The 27,756-nt window shown below is 47.0% G+C and overlaps 1 protein-coding gene across 1 annotated transcript in view; it reads right to left on the bottom strand.

The window, feature by feature from the left end:
- The window catches only part of MARCHF4 (membrane associated ring-CH-type finger 4), a 102,487-nt gene that overhangs the window by 21,576 nt on the left and 53,155 nt on the right, over positions 1–27,756 (bottom strand). Inside the window, exon 2 of the mRNA XM_054381305.1 lies at positions 7,220–7,375. Coding sequence (XP_054237280.1) covers positions 7,220–7,375 — 156 coding nt within the window. The remainder of the gene's footprint in view (positions 1–7,219; positions 7,376–27,756) is intronic.

Raw genomic sequence — 27,756 nt, 5'->3', positions numbered from 1 at the left:
AACAGAGAGGTTGGAACACAGGCAGGGATGCTAACTGATGCTGCTCAGCTGGCAGCAGCTGCCAGGAATTTCACTGCAGTGATAATGAAGAGGCTGGAGTCTGTCAGCTGTGCCAGGGGGTAGGAGACTCTCCCCTGGCATCTGCCACTAAGTGACAGTGACACACGCAGCAGCAGCCCTGACTCTGTTCAGGAGGTGGCACTAGGGTGTGATTACCCTCTGGCAAGGAGGTAAATGGGTCAGAGCTGAACACTGGGGAAAACAACCAGCTTGCAGAAAATTTAATATTTTCCAGGAAAGAAAAGAAAAAAAAAAAGGTAAGTAATAAATGTTATATTTCCTCTCTGGCAACCCTGAGAACTGCAATTTAGCGTCCCACATGTAGCCCGAGCCACCAATAACAGGAACCATTATTTTTCATCTTTTAATTTAATTTTGCTACACATCTTGGGGTGTGAGGTTTGCACAAAGAGCAGAAAAGAGGTGAGACAGAGGATAAAGTGTGTTATCCAGTGAGAGCACAGCCAGAAAGGCCAAAGAGCTGTTCAGAAGTGGAACATGCTAACGAATTTCATCTGCAAGAGCTGGGCCTGGTGCATTCCTGCACTGATGGTCTTGGGAGTCCTTCTCAATCAAAGGAGTATGCCTCACAGATTTCATAACAGCTCTCAGAAAATCACTGATTTTCCTAACCCCTCTCCACCATCATTATGACCAGGGATTTGGTGTGTGATCCTATTGTCCTTGGTTCACCACTAGAGTTGCAAAGGTCTCAGCAGTGCTGCAGACTCCATTTACCAGCATATCTAAAACACCCAAGGCTCCTGGTATGAATGCCTGGCCACAGATGCTGCCCCCTCCCTCCACATCTCCACCTCAAATGTTCAAGCTCAGCAAGGTTACAGTGTCAAGCAACCCCACCTTGAGGGGGGAGACCTGAAAGTGAGCCCTTCTTTCCTCACCTGATAATGACTGTTGAGTCCCAGGTAACCACTGAGCTGTACTGAAGTGCAGCTTTAACAACCACCGACATCTCGGTGTCAGTCAGGAATGTGACCTTTAAGCAGGTAGAAAGCTCTGCAGATGTTCTGCCAGTGCTGAACAGGGCAGAACTAAGGACTTGGCAGTACCAGAAAGCTTTAAAGGCCCCTTTTGTGAGCTCCAGGCTTACAATGGCTTCAGATCATGCGTAAGCAGCTCTCTGTGATGGCTTTCCATTTGTGCTGGAAAAAGGGCTCTGTCCCTCCAGACCATTCTGAAGCAACGTCCTCACTCACTCAGGAGCTGTCTGTCTGCTCTCTGCTACCATCTCTCTGGCTGAGCTCTTTGGCACACCACCCAGATGTGCACATGCAGAACACCACACTCTCTTGCAGTGATTTTTTTCTCAATGTTTCCCCGTTTTCCCCCAATAGCAAAGTTCTGCAGCGCAGATGCCTCAGAAAGGGTTTCTTTGGAGCTGAGGCCTGACGTTTGTGATGACCTTAGCCAGGGGCCAAGCTGGGACCAGTACCTGCCAGTCATGTTACTCTTCTTCACAGAGAGAGTGGTTGGCCATTGGAATGGGCTACCCAGGGAGGTGCTGGAGTCACCATCCCTGGAGGTGTTCAAGGGGGGATTGGACGTGGCACTTGGTGCCATGGTTTAGATAGGCATGAGGTGTAGGGTGACAGGTTGGACTCGATGATCTTTGAGGTCTCTTCCAACCTTCTTGATTCTATGATTCTATGATTCTTGTTTTCTTGCACTCTTGTTTCACACCCTGTGAGCTGTACTTGGGATAAGCCCATTTCCATGTTTGCTTCAGCCCTTCTGCTTGGAGGCTTGTCAGTGAGAGCTCCCGCTGCTAATGTAACACAGATTAATAATGTCATTACTACACTATTTAAGGCCTGATCTCTATCTCCCTTTCTTTGACACCAGCAGTCTCCAAAGGTTCCCAAGCACCAGCAATGAGCAGATCCAAGGCAGATATTTGCTTGCAGAAAATATCTATGTCTTGCTGCAGCAGCTTGCAAAGAAGACTTGCTTGCTGGAAAAGCCTTCCTACACTCCTCTGAGAGCTCCGTCACGCCTGCCTCAGACAGCTCAGTTTATTTTTATTGCTGTATCTGACACGTCCCCTCAGTAGGCACCATTAACATCCTCAGCTGTGCTAGTCAGCAATTTAAATTTCAGACCCAGCATCTCAAGAAAGCAGAGGTTTTTCCTAGAAGGTTAGAGTGGACCATTCCCAGCATGACTTAGGTCTGGCTTTTCCCTCACTGCTACCCCAAGGACCTGGCCATCCTCCTCAATTATCTTGTGGAGGATGGCTCTTCTCCTTTTATAAATTTAGCAAGCAAAGTTATACCACCACTGTGACAGCTCCCCTGCTGTACATCTACAGATGCTGTGGCATATTCAGATACCGGGAAGTCATCAGGGAGGAAGGCTGGTCCACTGAGGCCATGTAATGGAAACATGCAGTGATGGAATCTCCTCACCTCCACGTGCCAGAGCATCTGGTAAGACTCAGGCTACAGCATCAGTACCCTAGCAAGTCCCCATTATAAGGCACAGGCCATGAAGTTTCTCTTGCTACGACTATGCCTATTGCTTGCAGATTGCATGCTATGGCAGGAGCTCAGAAGGAACCAGAAAAGCTCATACTCAACACATGTGATTCAGGAAGTTGGGACAACCAGGAGACACCAGTGAACCTCTCTCAAAGTTTTTAGCTCAGGAACTCAGGCTGAAGTTCAAACACCCTGGGATCTTGTCCACTTTTCTTGCAGATGTGGGTGCCCTGATGAAGACAGCGCATCAGCTCTTAATAGAGCATCACCACAGCCAAAATAGAGCCTGAGGAGAACCAGGACCAGATCCAGAGTCTAGCACTGGAAAACTTATGATCTTTGGTGCTGAAACAACCCACATTACACCAAGAGTCAAGGATAACAACTACAAAGCAGAGTTGAACTCCCTGAGACTGCATGCAGTTGTAGGTATGGGAAGGTTGGTTCAAATAGATTTCTATTTGCTAAAATCAGAGCATCAGAGTTGATGCAGCTCAGGAACAGCTACAAGGGAGCTGAAATCCAATGCAGAGTCCCACCATGACAGATACCTACTCTACTATGTGTCAGCACCACCATGCCTGCATTACTATCATGCTTCTAAAACCCTCTGTCTTCAGGACTTTTTTTTTTTTTTTTAATCATAGGCTTATCATAAAATCATAGAATCACAGAATTCTGTCAGGGTTGGAAGGGACCTCAAAGATCATCCAGTTCCAACCCCCTGCCATGGGCAGGGACATCTCACACTAGATCAGGTTGCTCACAGCCACATCCAGCCTCGCTTAAAAACCTCCAGGGATGGGGCTTCCACCACCTCCCTGGGCAACCTATTCCAGTGTCTCACCACACTCATGGTGAAGAATTTCTTCCTAACATCCAATCTGAATCTACCCATTTCTATTTTTATTCCATTCCCCCTAGTCCTATCATTATGTGACACCCTAAAAGGTCCCCCTCCAGCTTTCTTGTAGGCCCCCTTCAGATACTGGAAGGCCACAATAAGGTCTCCTCAGAGCCTTTTCTCCAGACTGAACAGCCCCAACTCTTTCAGTCTGTCCTCATAGGAGAGGTGCTCCAGCCCTCTGCTCATCCTGGTGGCCCTTCTCTGGACACGTTCCAGCATCTCCAGATCCTTCTGGTAATAGGGGCTCCAGAACTGGATGCAGTACTCCAGGTGGGGTCTCACCAGAGCAGAGTAGAGGGGGAGAATCACCTCCCTTGACTTGCTGGCTATGCTTCTCTTGATGCAGCCCAGGATGTGATTGGCTTTCTGGGCTGCAACTGCACACTGGTGGCTCATGTTGAGCTTCTCATCCACCAGCACCCCCAAGTCCTTGCACAAATATCGCAATGGAGAGGAGCATTTAAAGCCTCCATGCCCATGAACCTTGTCTCAGTGACTGGCAGACTGGAGAGCAGGAGGATGGATGGATGGATGGATGGAAAGAGGAATGGATGGATGGACAGGCAAAAGCTCTGGGTCTTCCAATTGCTCACAGCTGGTGGGATATTTTGCTCATCTGCTGCCTGACTACAGCTTGGCAGGATGCTTGCCATGTTGTGCAACAACTTTAATCTCCCAGTATGAGTTGGTCTGCAGTGCTGCTGCTTTAAGACCTTGGCTCTTAAATGCCTGCAGTCCAGGGATGAGAGGGTTAATTTATAGAGATTCATTCTGCCAGAATACCAGACTAAAGGCCTCTCTCTGCTATGAGACATCATAACAGCCTGGAGGCTGGAAGGAGTCTGTGTTAATTATGCATGAACCATGTTCCCCTGGCTGTAACTTCTCTGCCCACGCCACAAGTCTCCGCACACATCTGGCCCATGCCATGCTCCTAGGCACTCCAAAAACTGTGCAGCAGATGCTGAAATGGGCAGAGAAATGTGGAGATCTAGGGAATATGTGGGTGTTGGATGTGCTGCTCTGCTTGGACCAGCTGGACAGGTTTCAGGGAGCCCAAGGCCTGCCAGATGCCTGGATTTAGCTTTCCTATGGCCTGTCACAAGACAGGATGAAGAGGATAGGTAGGTCACATTGCTGGTTAAAATCTAGCCAGGTCCAGAGCATCACCCAAACAAGTTGCATTAGAGACAAGCTGATGAGGTTTGGGTGCCCTTGCCTGTATTACAGTCGATTTGAAATAAACAGATGACCATGACTTTCTACAGCATTTGCCCTTCAAAATCTGTGCTTGAGAAATTCAGAGCTTTCTAGTAAAAAAAAAAAATAGTGGGCAGAGGTTCCAGCAGACCCTGAAAAGAAAGTCTAGGGACTATTGCTTTACTTGAAGTCATACTTGTATGTCCAGGTGGCCCCTGTTACCCATGTGTAGGGTGAAGACCAAGCAGAAAGGATGCTCTTCCCACCTGCATAAGCTGTGAGATGTTGTTGTGGGACATAGAATCAGGGTACTGTAGCTCCTTGGTCTTCTCTGCCTTCCTTTCCCAAATGGTGAGAGCAACTGAGGAGCAAAGCATGCTTGGTGATGGGTTCCAGGGGTCCAAGCCCTTAGTCCTCATGGGAATTCCAGGCCTGGTACATCAGCCACTTCCCATGGGATCTCACATACTAGTGCTATGTCGCATCTGCTTCCCAGAAATGCCTTTGTTCTGGCACCAGACCGGGTGCCTGGGCACACAGCTGGAACTCCACACATGCTGCATTTATTCCAGACCAAACGGCTTTTCACTCCAGTTGCTTCCTCCTAGCCTCCAAATCTTCCAGTGGTTCTGTGATGCTGTGACATCTAAGCCAGCAATGTGAAGCCTCTAAGCCCAACACCTGCACTGTCCCCTGAGGCCCTCACTCCCAGAGCTGAGCTCTGTAACTCAGCTGCTTCTGCCACTCAGTTTTTGTGTTCACAAGAAAGGCCACTGTACAATGAGGGAGCCCAGGAAGATCAATGTTTTGCAAAGGCTTTTGAAACATATGTATGAGAGGGAAGCTGTTTGTCAACACCTCTAACAAATGTTAGCTAAGTGAGGAGCAGGACCCATTGCCCTGAGCCACCTGAAGGTGTAGACCATTTGGAGGTCACTCATTAAAGGCAGTGCTGGCTACAAACAAACTCCTAAATCTGCAGCCACAAACCTTCAGTGCTGCTCAGCATCACACACCTGATCTGAGGCACAGGAAGCATTAGGGTACTCATGAACCATCTTTCCATAAACAAACAAATGCTGCTTTGTCCACATCTCCCCTCCTGTGCTTCAGTCTGCTCTGAGTTACTACAGCCAAGAAATTAAAAAACCCTGGGTTTGATGCTTAGGATGAAACTGCTGATCTCTCCAGCCCATGGCACACACAAAACTGAATCAGAAGCTGTAGGGACTTGCAGAAAGCAGGCAGTCTTTTTCCTTCTATCCCTAGTGCTCTTCAGCAAAATCTCCCCATAATGCCCCACTAATTTAATTACTTCATTTAAGTCTGGAGCCCTAAAGGGTTGTCTCTGTTTCCTCACTGTTGTTAGTGACATTAGGCCTGGAAAAAGACACAGAGACTGCAGTTTAGAGGAGAGTGAAGAAGTTTGCACTCCTCACTAGCTCCATACAACTGAGCACCACCACTAGCAAAGTCCTTGCCTCCTATCAGAGAGCAGAACAATCAGCAGAGAGCCAAATCCCTCTACCAGCTGCATGACAAGCCAACATCCTTACAGATACCACCCCAGTCTCTAAAACACAGCATACTGTTGTATAGTAACTCTCCAGTCCAGGTGATGCTTAATTAAACAATAGTGCCTAGATATAAAGTGCTCCCTTACAGCTGAAGCCCTAATGATGCTCAGCAAATGTAAGCAGCAATTAGTCCACCTTCAGATGTTACCCCTACAATAAATCAATATCTATTAAGAATAATTTATCCCATTTTAAACAGCAATGCAGTTCTCCCCACTCTGAATGTATTTTAAATTACCAGCCTGCAGTGGGGCTAATTAAATCACAGTGCCTTTGAACTCAGAAAAGAAAGGTGAGTCCTCTGATGCCTTTCACAGCCACTTCCATCAAGATGCACTTTACCTGTAGTGTGCACATCTGCAAATGTCCAACCAAGAATCAGGCTTGGAGAAAACCAACCATCAGAGCCAACACCCTTGTGCATTCCAGGATGTACCTGATCATGGGGAAGCAGTAAACTGAGAAGGATGGCAATATCAAGAAAGGAGAGTTGAAAGAGCTCTCCATTTGCCTCCTCCATGCCAACATAGAGGAGACTCAGCAGGAGGAAATCAGGCTTAATGGCACAATTATAGACACAGGGAGTCACCAGATACAGCTCTGTCACAGACTGCTCTCTCCCCGTCTGCCTGTGGGGACAGTGGCATTCCTGTGGTCTCCAGTAGATGAACACATTTGAAGGGCTGAGGGTTGTTACAGAGCTATTGTGGTCACCCAGGCATTTTCAACAGAAGGCAAGCAAATGTGGGAATTGTCACAGGGCAGAAAGAGCAGACTCCCAGGGGATGTCCCTGGTAGCACCGAGGAGAACATGGGGCTGCTTTGGACCAGCACCCACCAGTTCTTTTTAAGTGTCAAAGATGCACAGATCACTGTGCACAGGGAAGGAAAACCCACACAGGTAAAATTCACTTGACCCCAGAAACGAAAACTGAAACAAGAGTAAATAGGCTTTGAAATGTCTCTAGTACCTTTACCTGCAGAGGGTTCTTTGTGCTTATGGCAATGACGTGATACTTGTAGTAACACAGCTCACAGCTCCAGCAGCCTCTCTCGCTAATCCATTTGATCAGGCATGGCTGGTGCGTGCACTTCACCGAACCATCGCATCGACACGGGCTCAGCAGCTCCCCCTGAAAAAGAGACAGCTTCAGTGAGCCCTCCCCTTCCATTCCTTTTTACCTGCTTCAGCTTAGGCAATCCTGCTGCCTCCATCCATTTTCCCTCTACTAATTCTCACCTGATGTGAGCAGAGCTTGACAGGGATGTACCAGTCTCAAATACTCGGGTCTTACTATTTTTTTTTGGTAGATGAGTAAGTATGAGATGCCCAGCTTCACTGCTGAGCTCTTACCAGAGGACCCACACTAGACCATAATCAGAGGACAGAGCTCTGTCAACAACCAGATGCTACTGTTTCACTACTCAGGTTTCTGTATATCTGCTACCTAATTCAGAAAGCAAAGCTGGTGACAGAGATAGCTTCAAGACAGCCTCTGCTGCAGGCTGATGTCCTGCAGACCAGGGCAGCTCCCTTCAGCCCATTCAGTCAGGAAGGGGAGCACAGATGTGGTGGCCCTTGGACTTTCTGCACACACTAGATCATGCCAGCCATGGAGGTGCTGCTCCTCACCGGGAGCTGGACTGAGTCCTGAACCACGCAGTACTACCAGACAGTAGGCATCTGCAGCTCTAGACACAGGACTTTCCTTCCTAGTGCCTCTGGACTGGGAAGGATGAATCTGACTGGGTGACAGGCATGTGCCTTGGGTCCTGGTCTTTGTGTACCCACAGCCCAGCAGGGAAAAGGTCCTCAAATTTCACAACACATACACTTTCCCCAGACACTCCATGCTGGAAGTGAGTCATACTGATGCATAACCTGTATGGCTGGCTGTCTCCGTTCTAGAAGCAAGAAGGATGGAGAATAAATTGTGTTCTGGTTTGTTATGCAGAGGCATTTATGAGTTGTGGACAAAACACTGAACCTCCTGAATCACCCCATTGTTTCTGGTGTAGCTTCAAGCAGGGTATCCAAGAAAACCCAATATTATTCTCATCCATCTGCTATCACCCTGTTCACCATGAGCATAAATTCCTCTCTGCACACACAAGCTCAGGAGCTCATTTTACAGTCATTTACTATCACTGGTTTAGGGAAGAACAGAGATACTACATTTTACTCCCCACCTCTTGGTGTTTAAAACCCATAGTATAGACCCCAACAGTGTATTTAGCTGTGCTCTAAGAGTTGAAAGCTTTTAAAGGCAGAATTAGAATATCTACAGAATGGGGAAAGCTGGCACCATACTTTCAGTGTTGGGGAGAGGATATTTCCTCTTACATCCCTAGACCAGCCTCATCATTACCCTGGTGTCTGAGGCTGCTGGACACAGTAAGAGATCCAGCTGCCTTGGATTAGAAAACTAGATCTTGCTTTTGCCAACCCTAGTGGGAAACTGCCTGAGCTTTCAGGGTACATCAGGTCCTGGGACCTGAGGAACTGAGCACCATGCTGGGCAAGAGTGATACTTTTTCTTTTTCTTCCCGCCCCCAAAACCTAATGCAAAAATGTTAATCATTCCATTTGCTTCAGCTAGGTGACCTGAAAATGTCATCTTCCATGAAATTTTAGCAGAACTGTAAATAACTGTTTACATTACAAAACCAGGCTTGGCTCTGCCTGTCACTGGTTTTCATTACACACGGGTGCAGATGCAAAGGGAGGCAGGGGCACAGAGACTTGTAGGATCTGTGAACCTTTTTCACCACAAAAGGTGTGACAGGACAAGCCAGAAGAAGGGAAGCTGGGAAGGATTAGATGGAAGGAAGGTATGTGTGGGAAGGAGCACTGACATTTGGCATTCAGACTCCCTAGGTGAGGTGCATTTTGAGGGGCTCAGGGCTGCGCATGTTTGTGCCTTTCCTGGGACTGGGGTGAGAAAATACAAGTGTAATAAAGAACCTGCATGAGCATTTACTGCCAGCCAGGATGCAAAATGGGAGGAATTGAGGCTTAGCACACCTCCTCTGCCCCCAGCCTTGCGAAACCTCTTCCCCAGTAAGAGCTAGCTTGGTACAAGGACCACTGTTCCATGCCTCTGCCTCTGGTCTGTCCTCCTTATCTCAGTCCCTGGCGCTTTATTTTCCCAACAGCCCGACTCCACAGCACACAACTGTGATCCCAACACCAAGCAGGTAACAGAAACCTCCCAGCCCTACAGCATCCCTGCTTTTCCACCTCACTGCACACAAGGGTCTTCTGCAGGGCTCAAAATGGCGAATGAGGTCCCTGGGTTTTGTCTAATGAGCAGCTGAAGGCACCGAACCTGAGAGATCAGGAAAGGGAAAGAACAGAGCATGAACTAAGAACAATAACCTCCAGGCAAAGGCAAGAGGAGAAAAGCTGAGGCTGCAGCCTGGATTCACATTGGCTTCTTGGGCTTCGTAACAAACTAGTCCACAAAATCTAAGCTTGTCTCTTCAGAGCCTAGAGATGTTCAGAGACATCCTACACTGCCATGGGGACCCAGTCTCCCTTCCCTAATTGGAACACTCCAACCCTGTCTAGTCCTGCAGCTCCTGCAAAAGCTCAGGATTCAGCTGTGGACATGAATCTCTTAATTTCTTGATATTTGCAAATCTAGCAAAAACTTGATTTGTCCCATTTGCTCCAGCCATGTGAAATATTATATGTGTGTGGTGCATGGCTAGCTTTGCATACTGTGAAGCCAAATTCTGTCCTCAGTAGGCATTTGTAAAACACTGCCACATGCACAGAGGCACACACATGTACTTGTACCAGCAGAAAAATAAACACCACGGGCATATTAAAGGAGTAAATCCTTTGTACAACAATGGGAAGGAGTCTCACTGCTGGCTGTACAGCAAGCTCAGAAACAGTCTGATATATCAGGCTGATATATACATGAAGAATTTACTGTGCAGAGACCTCTGCTAAAAGCTTCATGCACACAAAAGCAAACCCAAAATGAGGTACAGATCACAGCAATTAGAGAGAGATATTAAATTCCCATACCCATTTCTGTAGGCTTATAGAAAGTGGCTCTACACAACATATTCTCCGGTGCTTCAAACAACAGCATTCCCACCAATTCCCTTTGGGGACTGCTCTCCAAAGACCCTTTGAAGGGTTTATTTCCCAACACTTATTTTTACAATTTTTCCTTTGTAGAGGTACACCTCATTACTCAGACCAGCCCAAGTAGTATTCTGCTTTGTCAGCAGCTAGTACAGAAATACTTTCTGGCTGCCAGCTTCATCTTCAGATTGCTTAGGACTATCTTGTTCCTCTGAAGCAACCAAGTGTGCTTTGGACTCAGGGCACCTGCCTTTTTTTTTCAATTCTTATCCAAGTCTAAATTAGGGTTCATGTCTGTGTCACACTGTAACAATGTCAAAGGTAGAAAACCAGAAAACCAAAAAAGGGTGTTCTGGCTTCAGCCACAACTCTCTCAACATATGAATGAATTACTCTTCCCTGGATGTTGCTCTTTCCTACTTTTGGGAAGGGTACTATATTAAGCAATTATATATAATATTCTTCCTTATATCTGGCTATGATGGGAGCTTGTCTCTATCCAGAGACAAGCAAGGACAAGGCCAGGCTGATTTGCTTTACCCTGGGGAGGCTGATACAGCTGGAGACAAACTGGGAGTGTGGGTCTGCTCCAGCTCTGTCCTCTCCTTATGAATTCCCATTCTGTGCCTGTTGCAATACGTCAAAGTGGTTAATGATTATCTGAGCCCTGCTATTTTAAGCCTACTGGGAGGAGTTCTGTGAAAGGATGGGAAAAAAAATTATTGCCTCTGATGCTCAGTATATCTAGGGAGAAAATAAGGACGTCAGGAGCAGCGTCACCCTTGTAGCGAGTTGGTGTCAGTGTTTCGCCTGGCTGTTTTATCTGTCATTTATCAGTTCTGAGAGACCATCCACACATTGCTACCAAAGCTGCAGCTGCTCACCCACCAGCAGACAGTCACAGCAAGCATTTCCCAGGCCTGTTCTTTTACCTATAAATGAAGTATAGTGAATTTGCCCACTCGGTCTCCTCTGAAGGCAGCAGGGCTGGGGATAATGGTGTCATTGGGCTGGGACATGGTCCTCTGGGCTCTCTCAGCTCCAGCTGTGCTGACCTTTGTCCACTGCCTAGTCTGCTCCGGAGCACCAGGTCAGCTGGAAAGAGCCACAGTAACAACATCCTGCTACCACAACCATTAAAGCAAACAGTTTGAAATCCAGTGCAAGCTGTTCAGCAAGCAGGGGTGGCTGATGGTGATCTTAACACCTGCAGTTTTTTCTCAGCTGTGTGTTTTCCCTGCTCAGGTGTACAAAGCAGCTTCAGTCATCACAAACATAACCAGGGCTCTGGACCAGAGCAGGGCAGTGAGAAGAAGCTGAAAAAGCTGTGCACATCCTAAGTGCTATCATCTCTCTCTCTCTGGGTATGCACATGCAGCTGCCACCATTCACAGGAGGGGCTGCACGCACAGATCTGACTGCTAGCATTTATCTGAGTTTGTCTTGTTTGGAAAAGGAAACCAGGAATATTTAATTTCAGGTCTTCAGATGAGTCTCCTAAATACAGTTAAATCTTCACATTGAATTTAAATGCAATGGGAAGCTTTATTATGGCAAATAAATGCCAAATGATTTCTAGTTTAGGAACATAATTACAGAGGAATTAAGTTTGATGGCAAAGAGAACCCCATTGTAACAGAGCTGGTAAACTTCAATAAACATGTACTAATGATCACCCTGCCTTCACACACACTTAGAACTGCCCCTCCCTGCTTTTAAACTAAACACATATGTTACAATCAGTATCTCAGGTACTTCCCATGAGTACCCTCCCCCACGGAAGCACTGTGCCAGCCAGCAACAGACAACAAGGGACATGAAATAAATATCTGAGAATAAATATATTTGTATATTGTATGAAATTATAGAGCATTGTGGGAGATTGATTCAGAGTGTGGACCTGAGGAGGATTGGGCTTGTATTTGCTGTGGTGTCAGGACAGGGCAGGGCATGGTTATGTAGAGGGGTCTGTGGTGTGTTGTCATCGGCTTTAGGTGTCCTGGCAGTGCTGGGCACTGACCTGAATCTCCGTCTCAGCAGACATGTGCTGAGAGACTTGGCTTGGGAGGGGGAGGGAATCCTCTGCTTGGTCAGCTCCCTGAAACCTGAGGAATTTACAGGATAATCTATGTGAGTGATTAATAAATGAAAACACCCAGACTCCTTGCAGCTCCCTTCCCACTCCCAGGTGCCACCACTGCTGCCATGTCACCTCTGTGATCAGGACTGGCTCATCCCACTACTCCCCCTGCAAGACCTGGCATCCCTGTGGCAAGCAGAGGCAGTGTTGCCCCATACCAGGCAAGATCCATGTGCCTTGGGCTGCAATGGGTAACCCCAGCCCAGTAGCAAGAGAAAATGCAGCTCCATAAAAGCAGTAGAGGAAAATCCAGCTCTGGATAATTCTTTCTTTTCTGTGCTGTGGCTTCAAGCCTATGGCTTCCTGGATGAACTTTTCTTAGGGAATCTTGGCCTGGCAACTCACTGGGGCAGGACCACACTTCTGTGAGGCTTTAGCATGGTAGAGACATGTGGGTTCCTTTCTAGGGCTCCTCATCCTCACAGAAGTGAGCAGCCACAGCTGGGCACAGCATCCTGGGGGCTCTGTGACAGGAGTATGGGGCAGATCTGCTGGTTTGCAGGTTTTTTCTGCAATTTTTGACGGATGTTAGCAGTTCTGGCAGTCCTGTGAACGGGCCACTTATCTCCCAATAGGGTGATGACTAATCTAGCAACAATACACAGGCATCCCTCTGCCTACAGGCTGGGTGAGGTCAGAAAGGCAGCTCACTTTCAATGTACCCAGCAAAACCACCACACACCCCTCCAGGACAATCAAATGCATGTTGGTGGTGTCTGGAAACGTGGGTGCTGGTCATGATAAGGATATGTCTCACACAGTCCTAGGCTGAGACTCAGTGTTTGTTCCAGGGTGAGTCGTGTCTGAAAAGCCATCAAGCCTGCAGAGCTCCCAATCCCCCCAAACAGCACAAATTGCCTTTCCGCCCACAGAGGCAGTGCCACCGCACCGGGTGAGGAGCACCAAGGCTGCCACGCAGCTCTGCTCAGGCTTTTTCTGCACCTCTCTGATGGAAATATAAGGAGCTGCAGCCACAGCTGCATGGAGGGCAGGGTGGGACTGGCTCTGGAGCCTCTTTCTGCAGTAAAACTCATCCTACCACTACCACAGGCAATGTGATTTTCCAGCTGAGCAACTGCTGCCCACGGCATTCAGCTTCACCACAGCCAAGGGGAATTTTAAGTGACCTCTGTTCTTTCCCATCTCCAGTATGTTGTGCCTGTCACTGCTACTGTGATGACACCAGAGATGGCAGCTCAGAATTTGGGAGTGGGATGGAGAAGGGGGAAGGAAGAAAACTTCCTTTTCTCTAAGCTTTACTGATCCTTATGGGGACTCTTTCTTGCTGACAGAGCCAAGGGACCATCACTACATCTGGCTTGCTGGCCATCAGCAAAGCTTCCCCGTGTTTTAGACCAAAAGATGTTTGTTGGGTTGTTTTTAAAGTGGTTGCCTCAGAAGGCTCAGCTACGTTGAAGGCAGACATCAGGTAAAACCTCTGTGGCCCCTGTGCAGGGATTTGAAGGAGAGGCATCTGGCCAGTTCCCATCCCATCATCATGCCCTAGTCAGCAGAGCACAGGAGAGCCCCGGCAGGGCCCTGAACTGCACTGCAGCATTGGCTGCCCCCTTTACCAAACTTCCCTGCTCCTCCTCTGCCACCTGAGTGGGATGTTCAAAAACAAGAGCCCCATAGGGCTGCCCACGTGCCCCTGTGTGATCCCCAGGGCTCGTTAACAGGGATGGATGCCACATTGAAAAACCCTGAGGCAACCTCTGTACTCCACAGCGTGAGCAACACCCCAAGGCTGCAACAGACTCAGCCAGGCAGGAGCAGGGACAGATTTCCTCTGTACACAGATCAGTTCTTGGTCCCACCAGGGAGCAGAAAAAAGGATGTGTTTTTTATTTCCCCTTTAATTGCTAAAACCTTACAGATCCCTGCAGAGCAGGAGGGTGGTCTAGAAACGAATGAAGGTAAGTAATAACAACTCTGGAAGAAAAGAAAGGAGGAGGAAGAGGCTTGAGAGGTCCTTGGTGCAGAAAGCCCAGAGTCTCGGAGAGCAGTGGCTCTGCCTCCTTCAGACAGGAACCTTGGCTGCAGTGACTCATCCTCAGAGCAGTTTGGCTCAGTGGCATGGCTCTACCCTCGTTCCTTCACTGATTTCCAGGGGAAGGTGACTGAAAACCGCTCCACAGAGATTAACGGGAGCTGTCAGGGAGCTGGGGAATGTTTGCACAATGCCTTGGAAACAGAAAAGCAGGAATGTTGTGGAATTTAATGTAAAATATTTGGATGTGGCCCTATCCTTTCCCATTAAAAAAAGGGGACTTTATCTAGGCTGTTTCACTATTTAGTTGACAGTAGCTTGCAGACAAGCAGGCACAATTCACCACCTCTGCAAGTATCCCTGCCAAGAGACGGTGGTAAAGGCCAAAGGGAGCTGGTACAAATAGGACCAGGTGTTTAGTGGCTCAACATCAATTTCCTTTAAGAGAAAAAACTTTAAAGTACATTAAAGAAGCAGAAAGCACACATTTTTGCAAGAAAGAATCACAAGGGAGTTTTGTGCAATGGGCTATGGAGGACTTTAACACCTGGTTTCAGGCATGTGAACGGTGGAGGCCAGGGAGCTGTATGATGCAAGTCCCACTCAGCTATGAAAGGGAGACAGCATGGAAAGGGATGCTGGGGACTGTTTCTCACATGTGTCAGCCACTGCTGGGGAAGTGAGAGGGGAGGACAGTCCCTAAGGGTCCCTTTCAGTTAAAGATGCTGAGCTCCTTCTCTGTATGCAGGTCTTACCAAGACATTGGCCATCCGGGGAGGAGGTTTCTCTGAACAGAAATCCTGAGCTATCAGTTGTCATCAGATCAAATAACACAGTGAAGACAGGGACCACCAGGCACTCCAACCATGCTGTCGCTGCCACTGAGCCCAAAAAGAAGCTGGGACTGATCCTGCCCTGTGTCCAGCAAACTGGCCCACTCTACATTGTGCAATACAGCAGAAGGGCTCTACTGACTTCAGAGAGCAGACAATATGTTCCCTTTCTGCAGATTACTTTCTCCTGACTTTTTCCAGCAGTTTGTGCTAGTGGCATTCCTGGCTTTGTTTCTCACCTAAATGGAAGCTCTGTTAGCTGAGTCTGGGCAGCTAGGTGGTATCTGCCTGCTGTACCTGATGAAGCCCTCATACCTCTGTGGCATAAAGTGTTGTGGTCCCCTCCACATGGATGAGAGGAGCTCACCCACCTCCCAGGTTACTGGAAATTGGAGTACTGAATTGGCCCTGGCTCTTCCCACTTACTTTGCATCTTTACAGCTCCCTCTTCATGTCCTTTCAGTATCAGCCCTTTTGGGTAGCCAAACTCCAAGCAAATTAATTTCTTAACATCAGAGAGCATCCTTCCTAGGCACTGAAAACCCATTCAATAGAAATGGCAACTAGAAGCACCACCATCAAAATCACACCTGCAAATGGCCCCAGCATCCTGTTTCCCCAGCAGACACCAAGCTGTGCTGGCTGTATGCTGACGTGTTCACAGAGCCCAGCCACAGCTCAGCTGTACTGCAGTGTGCTCTTGCTCTAGCACCTATCACAGACTCTTGGCTGGTCTCAGCTACACCACCAAAATGTGAGTAGAAAACCAGAACAAACTGACCCTTGCCTGGAATACGGAATAACAAAGGATTTTCAGGAATTACTGACCAATAGCTCAAGGAGCAGAGAACTTACATAAAATGCATTGGGATTAATTTGCTTTTCTCTCTACAGAAGGATTTCCAGAAGAAAAATAACATTACTTAAGTGTTCCAGAGTCCACTTCATCTTTATGTCATCGAACATGTTTTTGATTAGCTGATTTAAGTAATTCTTACTAAATGTTGCTCAGTTGCAAGGAATCAAAAGGCAAGCATCTCAAATATCACCTGCTGTGCCTCATCAGGTGTGATCACAGCACCAATTAAATGAAGAGCCTTCAGTGCATAGAAATCAAGATTACCAGAACACTCCTGAGCACTTGGGTGTTAGATCCAGTTCAGCTCAAGATTTGTCCTGAATACAGAGCAGAGCTGGCCCAGCATCCCAGAAAAGAAGTGTCCTAGTCTGTAACTCCTGGGCTTTCACTCAAAGTACTGAGGCTTTAAACTTCTGGAGATTTACTGCAGATGATTTTGTGAGCTAGAACAATCTAGTCTCTCTGAAAGAGCAATTCACTGTTGTTTCACTCTGGTTCTTCTTAATTAAAAACTAAAAGTATTTCAGACAATACTTAGATTTATTCTGTGTGAGATACAAAATTGAGCTCAATTTTGCTCCCTAAGATGCTGTGGTAAATCTGACGCAGCTCCATGAAGCCAAAAGCTCTTCAGCACAAATCAAGTGCCCTTAAATTATGGCTTGTTGTAATAAATTTTCAATTTTTTTTTTTTTTTTTGGTACAAATGGCTTTGGCTAGTGAAAAAACCTCAGCTGCACAGACTTGTTCTAAATATACCAATTCTTTTTCATGGAGGAAAAAAACCCCAGCAATTATTTGTTATTATTTCTTATCTTTGGGGACCTTCACTTTTCTACTTCTTCAGTCCTTGTCAGATACATCAATATGCATTTTAAAAGTTCAAAGTAGAAAGTTAATGCTTTCAGCATGCAAGTACCATGTAATGCAATTCTTATCAGGGATGTGCTCATAATTCAGCAAATTGAACTTTGCAGCCACTTCCTTGGGAAGCTCTTCATAAAGATCCTCAGCTAATGGCCATTTCAGAAAACATTATGCCATCAGCTGCTGAGGAGCAGCCACAGAAAATCCACAGAACTGGATGCTGGTCTGACTGTCCAGATGATAGATTCTGAACCAAACAAAGCAACAGACTTTTTTTGTTTTATTATTTTTTTCCCCCCACAAGAAAGCTGAAAACTCCTTCAACATAATAGCTAAGAAAATCTTTATTTTATAATATTTGCCTCATATTCCCACTTTTTTCACGAATGAGAGAAATGGCCAGGTGTTGTTGGCAGCCTTACAGCAGAGAGATGTTCCTTCCAAAAGTGCAGCAACTGCTCAAGAGCTGCTTTGTGCAGGTACATACAGTTCATTAATGGAGAGGAGTGGAAAATGACTCTACTGCAGGATTTGGGGGTTCCCATTTGCCATAGCACCCTTGAGTGACCCTCAGCCAGGACTGAGGGCAGAGGGGTGTGGACCTGGGAAAGCTGTGTGCACATTCAATAAGTGGAAGCCAATAATAGGCTGCAGACAGACGTGAAGAACATGTCTCCAGTACTAAAAGGCAGTGTTTCCCAGCTGGAAGTAGAGGTGGGGATTTGTCAAGAGAGGTAGCCCAAACAGGTTTGGATGGGGATGGTTATGTAGGAGCTTTTCCTGCTCCAGCTGGGCAGCTGGTCAGGACTGGCAGCTCAGAAATGGAAAACCTCCAAAGCTATGTCTGTGTCTCCTGCTATGTGGTTTTGTGCTGGGACTGGAGCAGATGTTGGCCTCAGGTGCACCTGGGGTGAAGGCTACCACTGGGGCCAAGAGTGGGCTGGTGTGGGGTTGAAAGCAGAAGTGGAAGGATAGTGAAGAGAGGGAGAGAGCACATCACACACAATGGCTGCTGCAGCAGCTGGGGAGCTGCGACATAAAATAATGAGCTCAATTTGTTTACTTTTAGCTTCAGCAGCACTGCAGGACTGAGCTGTTTCATTAAGTCGTGGCCTGATCCGCTTTTCCTTTCTGCCTCCTGGACTCAAGGAGAAGAATATGCAATTATAAAGTTCACTCATGTAGAGCCCTTCAATTACTGGGTAACTCTGTCACGTTAGTACATGACATCTGAAGTAATTCATTTTTCATCTGCCGATTAGCAGAAATTAAAATGGTTCTCAGAACATCCCAATTTATGTGAGATCAAGTTCCTTATTACTACAGACTGTCTTAGTGGGGAAGGCATTTCTTTTTAACAGGGAACCCTGTGAGCAGAGATGCTGAACAAAAATATATGAAGGAGGCCACAGAGGGAAGAATAAAGGCCCTCAGAGACTGCGGGTAGCAGAGCTCCAGAGCCTCGCTTTCCAATCCTTCCATAAGGTCACTTAAATGTTTGGCAGAAAGTCAAAATGCTTGCTGGCACAAACATGTGCTTAAGGCAGAGGTACCTCCTTTGGAAATGATGCAGTTACAGAGTGAGGCTGAACTGCCTTTAGTGGCAGTGAGCTACAAACCAGCCATAAATACAAAGTGTTTCTGCAGCACGTATCTGCTGAGCCGGCGGGTGGAGTGGCTGCAGAGCAGCTGCCTGTAGGATGCACTCATGCAGCAATGATGGATGCCATTCAGGAACCCCAACAGGCCAAACCAACCACTTCTGATAATACCTCTCCAATGGGATCCAGGGAAGACCCACAGGGCTGAGGTAGGCAGTGTCTGCAGGGCTGGCACCTCAGGGTCACACCTCGGGGAGTCAGGGGGCTGCACATTGGATGAGAGAGCCAGCAGCAGTGTGGAACAGCCAGAGCTGCTCCACATGGGATAAGGGAGGGATAAAAACAGGGAGTCTCAAACCACTTGGTCATGTCAAGAGTTGTCACATTGCCCCTTCACTTGCTCTCTACTTTAAATGCATTCTGGCTGCTGGAAAAGTAGGTGAAGTTCCATGGGGAAAGGCTGAGATTAGGAGGCAGGCAAGCATGCTCTTGCTGACTCTCCTGAGCACCATCCTCTGTCCCCACTGCAGGAGCGTGGTCCAGAGCTCATAAACCCATAGGCACACTTAGTTGAAGTGCAGCAAAAATAAACCACAGGAAAGAAGAACAGGCAGCTTAATCCCCAAATCCCTTTGCCTTGCGTGACAGCTTTCCAGCCAAGAGCAGCTCAAGAGGATAGAGCTGAAGGTACTGACGGTGCTGGCCACACTGTCCCTGGGGGAAGCTGCACAACATTAATTCTGACTTTTTCAATGCTGCCCTGGCCAAAGGCCTCCTGTATAAGAAACTGTGAATCTGTGTGTTGCAGTCTTTGCCTGCATATACCTCCTGGTGGAAAGCCTTGTTGTGTTTTCCTACTCCAGCTGGGGAATCCAGCTTTCCCTTCCACAGGCAGAGTATAAAACAGGGAGGAGAAAAGGTAGAAATAAATGTAAGAATAGCCATACAGAAGCCATTTGCTATTTTCTCTTTCAGTCTTCCTTTTGCACAAGAACAGTATCAGGTTTATTCTGTGTGTGTGTGAGAGTGAAATACACACACAGATGTGTACCAGTGCCAGGGCTCTGAGCTTTCAGCAGTTTTCAGCACTGTCAGTGTGAAGATATCGAGCATTACACAGGGCTGATTTATTATCTGACTCTGCAATAACCTTTTGAAGATATACTGATTGGCAAATTGCATATTAACAAATATATCAACACTGAGGCAATGTCAAATGTTATGCATGGTTATGTTCCACTCCAGAGGTGGCTGAATCCCAGAGGCCAAATCATTTGTATCCTTCAGCACAAGAGATGCCCTATTGAAATATGAATTATTACCCTCTCTGTCTTTACTGTGCTTTGTCAAATTGCATCTCCTGCTCCCTCCCCATGGGATTTTGCTGTATCAGGTACAAAACCTACTTCTGCCATGTGAGGTTCCTCTTACTGCACCTGGTTTAGGTTATTGAACTTGGCAAACTATGTCCAGTCAGGCAGGTTTGTGACAGGTCTTCCAGCACCCTCCTTTAGCCAACAGGTAGGCTGCCTTCCTCTGAAGCAACACATATCCTCTGCAACAACTTAGAGTTGGCTTACCAAGGTGTGTCTCTGTACAGGAACAAGTGCATGCTCCTGGCCAGCTTTTGTTTTGTCTTGGTGAAGAAGCCAAAGGACAAGCCACAAAACTAGTGCTCAGCCTGCTCTTGGGCAGTGTTTGGAATGAAAAGCTGGTGTGTGCTGACCATGAGCTTCAGCCACTAGAACTGCACAGAAACAGCTACTTTATTATCTTTCTAATCTGCAGTCTGATTTTAGGATGGGATTGTCCTTTACATCCACCCAGCTGCTCTAGTCTGTTTCTTGGTGCACCAAACATAGAAATCTGATGCTTGACCAGACCACATCCTGGATGACTTGCTGTCTTCTTGTAGGAGTAATTACTCCTTTACTCTTGTCCATGCTGCAAGCAGCTGGGATGCAAGAGAATCATCAGCTGGTCCACCAGAGACAGAAGAGGAAAAAGGGATGCTATTCTCATTGCTTTGCCATGGATGCAATGCATGCAAAGTGGCCAGGACTAGAATTCCCAAGAGCTGAGATCTTTTAGTGTGGTGTTCCTGGGTTGTGGGATGTCAGGAAGATTTAAGAAGTTTTTGAACCCCAATCAGGAAGATTTAAGACGTTTTTGAACCTCATGTTTTATTCTTGCCTTTTGCAGAACTGGGGTTGGTAGAGAGATGAGCACAGAAATTATTTCTATTCACAGATGTATATTACCTGGAAGAAGTCCCATTAATTGTTGAGAGCTGTGTTCAGGGCAGGGTAGTGTGTAATCAGCTACTCATCTGATCTTTGGTGCTGAACACTGACAAGTTGTGTCTGCAGAGCTGAAAGCACTCAGGCAAGACTAAAGAAACTCATTACCCAGCCATCACCCTTCACTGCGATGCTCCAGGAATGGGAAATATCTGCAGCAGCTGTGGATGCTCCTTATGGGCTGCAGTGCACTGGGAAGCTCAGCTGTCTGAGGTCAGCATAAACAGAACAGGTCCCAGCCCTGGCTGTCCCTCCTGCAGGTCCACAGATGACATGCTGTTGGCTGTGGGGCAATCTCCATATCAGGATCCTTGCTCTGTGTACCAGGGTAATGACCCCTATCCATTGCAGATGGCCAGCCAGAGACTTCATGTAACTGCACTTGTTGAGGGGTTTAAGACCTTCAATGAGCAAGGCTCTTGAAGAGCATGTGGTTAAACATGGTTGGTCACCAGCCTGCATGGGCACTGATGGTCACTCTGGCAGAGCATGTCCCAGTCTTGTGTACTGGGGCAGCCCACATCTGCTCTGAAGGAAGGTCCCATCCCTTGCTAGAGCCCTGTCCACCTGCAGGGGTGTTTATGTGGCAGGTGTCCTCAGAGCCAGCATCATGTGAAAGTAAACTGAGCCTTTGAGGGAAAAGAAATTATCCTATTACTGCACATCCATCTCTTAATAAATCCACACACAAACCCTCAGCCTGACTTCTGTGCCCTTCCTGAAAGGAATGGGCAATGGGAGATGATATTTTAAAATTTAATTTCCAAAATGAGTATCTCTGGCTTCTGTGAAGTGCTGGTGTTCAGTGAGGCACCTAGCTCCAGGGACAGCAGAGCCTGGTTTCTGCCCATGCCTGCATCCATGGTTTCTGCCCAAGACACATCTGCCTTCAGCTCTCATATCTACACATTTCCATAGATGATAAATTCACTCAGAGATTATTTTTGAGGGGCAGCAAGTGGGAAATGAAATTGGTACTGCCTGCTGGCAAGGGCACTTCCAATCGTCCCAAGAAGCTGGAGGACTTCTGAGAGCCCCAGGACCTGGCAGGTGGAAATGCTCCTTCTGCCTCCTTCAGCTCCCCTCCTGCTTGGCCACCATCCCTGGGCTCTGCCAGCAACCAGCCTAGGAAGCTAAGTGGGATCTCCATGTGGGACCTGCACCCTGGGCTTCACTGCCCAGGATCTTCAGCAATTTTGCCTTCCTGCTACTGGAAGGAGAGCCACAGTCTTTGAATTTTTAATTTAATTTATATTCTTTAATTTCTTGGGAGATGTCAGAGATGAAAGTCGGCCTGGTAACAGCACTGATGAACTTTGAGCACATGGAAGGCAGGTCTTAGAGGCGTGCTCTGCTGCATTGCCTTGTGTTTCAGGGCTGGCTGGCTCACAAACAGATAGCAGGGTAGCCAGGTCACTCCTGACCAGCTTGTTTTCTACTTAATTTAATTAATAAGTTAAAAAAATATATATAATCCAACCTGTGACTATTAGTTCTGTACATACTTACTGAAGGGTTTTTCCTTCGTCCTTCCCTGATTAGATTGCAAGGAAACAGGGGCATGAGCTGAGTGAAAGTTTCCCCAAGGTAAGCCAGAAATACCTTGTACAATACATTGGCAAATGTATGTGGGATTTGCCACTGCAGGGGTGATTTTATTTGCACATCCTGCAGGTAACTCAGGCATGTGAAGGCAACACTTGGGGCTAGGGCTGGAGCTCACCAAAGGGAAGGCAAAGGGGAAGTGGTCACCTCAGCATAATGTGATGACAGGGAAGGAGGTGTGAAAGTGCAAAGGAAACTGAGAGCAAAGAGCTGTGGTGTGAAGAGTAAACAGAGGCTGGTAGCACACACGCCAAGCCCTGCCTGCTGCAGCCTACAGGCAGGCTGCAGTCGATAGAGCCACCGGCTCTGCAGAGGTGGCACTGGGGTGGCAACCCAGGGAGATTTGTTATTTGATTTTCCCCGTGAGGCAGGGATAAGATGCTGCTAGGTCTGAACATGTTAAAGTCACATTGCCTCAAGACTGCCAGCAGGTCAAGTCCTGCCTTGCCCTGGGTGATGCTTTGCCTGCCTGCTTTGGGCCTTAGGATTTCAGGCAGGGTGATTTCAGGGCTGATCACCTGCCTCTCATCCTGGGGAACAAGCCCTTCAGAGCAGGGCTGTGCACTGTCCCCCAGCTTTGTACAGAGCCTTGCATGTTGTTTTCCCTGCATTATCAAACAAGCTCAGATATACAAAGGTGGTCCCTCAAACCTGCCTGCCTGATGCTGCTATAACCTTTATTTTCCTCCCTGTCTGCTCTTTACATGACCTCTCTACATCCTTTTTCATCCCAGACTGTCAGGGGGAGATAGCAATAGATGGCTGCTTACACTGTGTCATGTCTACCTGCACTGTTCACTCAGGAGAAACATCATATGGTGCAGCTGTGAGAGATGATGGGGCAATAGCTGGGGACAGACACAGGGCCTACAGGGGAAACTATCTATCATTGATGCAAGTGTACCCAGGCTTTCTGTACACTGATACTCAGTTATGGAGACTGTCACACAGAGAAAAGCTTCCATGTTCCTACTGGGCAGTGGAAGGAAGATGGTAAGTGCCCTGGAACATGGAACAGTCCTTTGTTTTTAAGCATTAATATTGAATTAAAACTAAAAGCATCTTGGCATAAGTAGAAAACCTTTCCAGGAGCCCAACTTCCTAAAAAACTGCCCAGGGAGAACCTGAGGCTTCTGCAGCTCAGACATGCTCAGCAAGGAACACACAGCATCAGAACCTACCTACTGCTGCAGCACTGCAGCTCTCCAAAAAGCATTTCAGGAATTCTCTTGCCCAAGTCTTCCCTTTAACTTGTGTTTTAGAGCCATTAGGCTCATCATCATAATTCTGTCCCTCATTATCAGTCATACTAGATTTCCCCGTGTACACCCTTTAAGAGAAGAAAGCCAGGTTGGTTTAAGGTTTGGATGAGGCAGCAGGTTCTTCTCTTGGGGAGTCTCAGGCTGCCTGCCCAGGAACAATCTCAGGGTCTCCAGAAATGGAGCCTCCACAGCTGAATTGCTTCTCTGAGCAGCTCTGAGGAGGTACTTTTAAAGCCTGTTTTAATGAACAGTGAGGTTGCTGGGTTTGCTATGGTCATACAGACATCTGGGAAGTTTTTGCTGACTGGTGCTCCTGTTGGCATTTTAGTGGCTGTGCACTTGTCTGAAAACCAACGTGGGGAAAAAATGAAGTCTTTGGTGGACCAGAAAAGAGAGAAAGAAGGAGCGAGGTAGGTAGGTAGGTAGGTAGGTAGGTAGGTAGGTAGGCAGAATGACAATGTTAATCTGCACCTCCCTCTGAGGAAGGCTGGCTTGCCAGTCTTGTGGTCACATGGGATCAGGTATTATTGATTTTTCTCAGCCTCCCCTTCCCCTGTCTCCTCTGCTTGTCTCCAAGTGGGCATGCAGTGCCTGCATACATTCTGTGAGCTCATTCCTGCCATGTATTTATAGTATCTAATAACAAAATATGAACTTCATTCCTAAATCACAGCTACTGTCACAGGGAAGAAACAGAAGTCACCTAGCAGCCTGCAATGACCAGAAAACACCTAACCCCACATCCTCATGAAGGAATTTATCTCCCCTGCCATGGAAGGCTGGGCAGCCCCAGGGGTCACTTTGGAACCCTTGAGGACAGATTGGTCAGTCTTGGTCCACAACACAGCCAGGTGCAAATGGAAGCACGAGCTCTGAACTGATCTGGCTGGGATTCCTCTTGTATCCACATTTGCTCTGCATGCTTCTCAGGTACAAAATGTCTCAAGAGCAGGCTAATGGCTGACTGAGAATAGAGGGCTGGCATCAGCTTTCTAACCTGAAGCTAAGCACATTTTATCTCTAAGCTTCTGTCATTCAGAAGTCCCTCACAGTTCTCCAGTCCCTAGAGGAGAGTCTGCATAGTGCAGGACTAGAAAACTGGGCTGCCTCAGACAGAAAGCATGGTGTGTTGTGTCTAACCTACCTCACCCTTGCTGAGTTTTAGGCTCAGGATTGGTGCCCTTTCAAATGAGCATGAATAGAGACACCAAAGCAAGGGGAAGGCAGTAGTTTTCATTAGACCAAATTCAGCTTTGGTTTTATCTTCCCCCCTAATTCTCAAGAGCTTGAGATAATCTTGGTGCTACAAATCAGTTTTCTGGCCATGAACCACTGTTTCTCTCAAGTTTAAGGCCCACAACAATGGGGTTGCTCACCCCTGGTTTTGGTTGGTGCTCAACATCCTTTCCTCTCTCCACTGGGGACTTGCAACCTTTGTCTCCTATCTTTAGCTTTTCCTGGGGCTGCTCACCCCTCACCTCTTTCTGTACAACCAGATTATATCCAGAGCCACTGTATCTGGCCTGTACTTGACATGGGTTTTTCTGTGGCTTAGGACATTTTTCAACCTGTACCAGCTCAGCTGATGAAAGCTATTACTGCTCTCTGCAGACCTAGCTGGGACCTATGGCACTGCATGAAGAACATCTCCTTGGCCCACCTTTAGACTCACAGAAACATGCACTGCAATTCAGCAGCCCTACAGGTAGGCATTCACTTCTTGTCTGTGGTTTTGCTGTAATTCTGTGCATTTGTGAGTTGTTTGCAGCACTGAGGCTGCTGCTTGCACTATTGTGAACCTGTGATGAGCCATCATTCAGCTCTGACCTCTTGCCTTGGGCTCTGTGAAAACATGGGGAGCAGTCTCTGGAACCACCACAATCCATCCTTAATGATATTTTTTGCAAGTGTGACAGGATAAGATATTGTGAAAGACCAAGACTGTTGGAAACAGTTATAATATCTGTACCCCAAAGACCATCACTCCCTCCACCTAATTTTGTATTTTCCTTTACACTTCAAGAAAGCTGTCTTAGCCTGTATTACTGGCAGCAGCAGCCTGGAAAGGCTGTTGAGTTCTTTGGGATACTTTTCCTCAGGGCAATTTTTTTTTTTTAATTTTCCTCTATTCCACTGAATGGCTCCTTAGATCCTGTTTAGGTGGAAGTAGTACTTATTTCACTTGGGAGGTACTCAGAGCTATCTGCCAGTCAAGTGGGATCTACCTGGAATTATTCTGGAGGATGCTCCTCTGCAGTTCAACAGCAATTGTAACAAGACCACCCAGATGTATTAGCAAACTAGGAGCTTTGCTGAATGATATTATTAAATAAGCAGTAAGCTGTTGATTTCCTTGTTCCTTCACCGTGTGTGTGAGAGTTTGGAGCTGGTTCCTTTCAATGATCTGAGGATTGCTTGTCCTGATTCAGATTCACAAAACCCAGAGGGGGTTTAGCACAGGGGAATACCCATGCTAGAAGTCAGCAAAAGGGCTGGAGAGGGACAGGTAACCACACTCTGCATATGGTCTGCTGAAAGCTGCAAGATTAGGGAGGGAGAATTCATTCAGCAAAGTTAAAGGAAAGGCAATGGGAGAAAGGGAGCAAAAAATCTCCCACCTGGGCTTCCCCTTGTACTGACTCTGTTGTAGCCTTCATGTGTCATGAAACACAATATTTCTACCATTCTGTGGATGCCTTTTCCAGATTGCTTCTGCATTAGGAATAACATTCTCTTATCCTTGTAGCCAGAGAATAAAAGCTTGAAAGCATTCAAGAGAGGCTCTTCCAGAAAGAGCACAACTGGTTTTGACTTCAGAGGAAGATGTTTCTTCAGTGTAGAAGTTTTTGTTTTGTGCTGTAGCTTGATGGTATCTCCTTAGACCAAGAACTGTGAGTCTCCAGCCCAACCCCAGAGAACAGACCATGGTGGAAACCAGATCTGAGCTACAGGGAGAGGCCCAGGGGCCAGTGGCCAGACACACATCTTCCCTTGCTAACTGAGGTAAATGCCTTTATGTTAAGAAATTGGAGCCTGCTTTGAACAGACAGATAGAAGATTGAAGAGATTGCTTCAGCAGCCAGCTCTAGCCTTCCGATATTGCACATCAGATAAATTTGCTCACAGATGTGCTCTGCCCCATTATAAAATCAGTTCAATTTAATGCTCCAACTCCTTCTGGTAAGCTTCTCCAAAACCACCCTACTTGGTCACTTAGAAACTTGCTGATGATTTTCACCTTCAATTCGTTCCCACTCTACCTGTATTAAATATTCCTGCTGTAAAATAATTGTGGGTGTTAGAACAGCTTCCTTTCATTCCCCTCACTTTCTCTTGTGTATTAGAGGGATAAACCATGTCCCCTGTCAGCTGTTTCCCTTTCCTGGGCTCTTGAGCTTCCGCTCATGAGATGGTATCACTGTGGTTATGTCTGTAGCCAGTCCCCACTGCTTCTGACTTGAAAGCCTTTAAGCATGGGCAATCTGCTCCTCATGCAATCCTAACCCAGCCCTTCCTTCAGACAGACAGAGGTATCAATATTGCATGACAGCTGATAGAGAGACTGTTTTCCACAGTGGTGCAGTCTTGTTTGTCTTTTTTTCAGCCCAGAAGCATCCTGGTCATTCAAAATCACCTTATGAGATCTTTCTCCCTGTTATCAATGCACAATAGCAGGCTTGCTCAATGAGCTCAGTTACCTTCTCTCTGTTATTCATGTTTTTTTCTCTAGGGGTGGACATGTCAGACACAAGGAAACATACATCCTTTTGGTTTTGATGTGTGCAGAACCTTACAGCATCAAGTATCGAAATATTATTTGTATGAGATGGAGCATATTGGAGCCTTGTGAGAAGGAAGCCTCAGAAGTTTACCAAATTTCTAATAGCTGTGCATTAGGGACTGAGAAATTTTACAAGAGCATGCCCCCCTTCTGGCATTGCTCCACACTAGATCA

This window comes from Indicator indicator, chromosome 5, assembly GCF_027791375.1.
Source record: "Indicator indicator isolate 239-I01 chromosome 5, UM_Iind_1.1, whole genome shotgun sequence".
Lineage (NCBI taxonomy): Eukaryota > Metazoa > Chordata > Aves > Piciformes > Indicatoridae > Indicator > Indicator indicator.
Note: the sequence above shows the minus strand (reverse complement) of the source record. Positions and strands in the feature narration are given on the sequence as shown.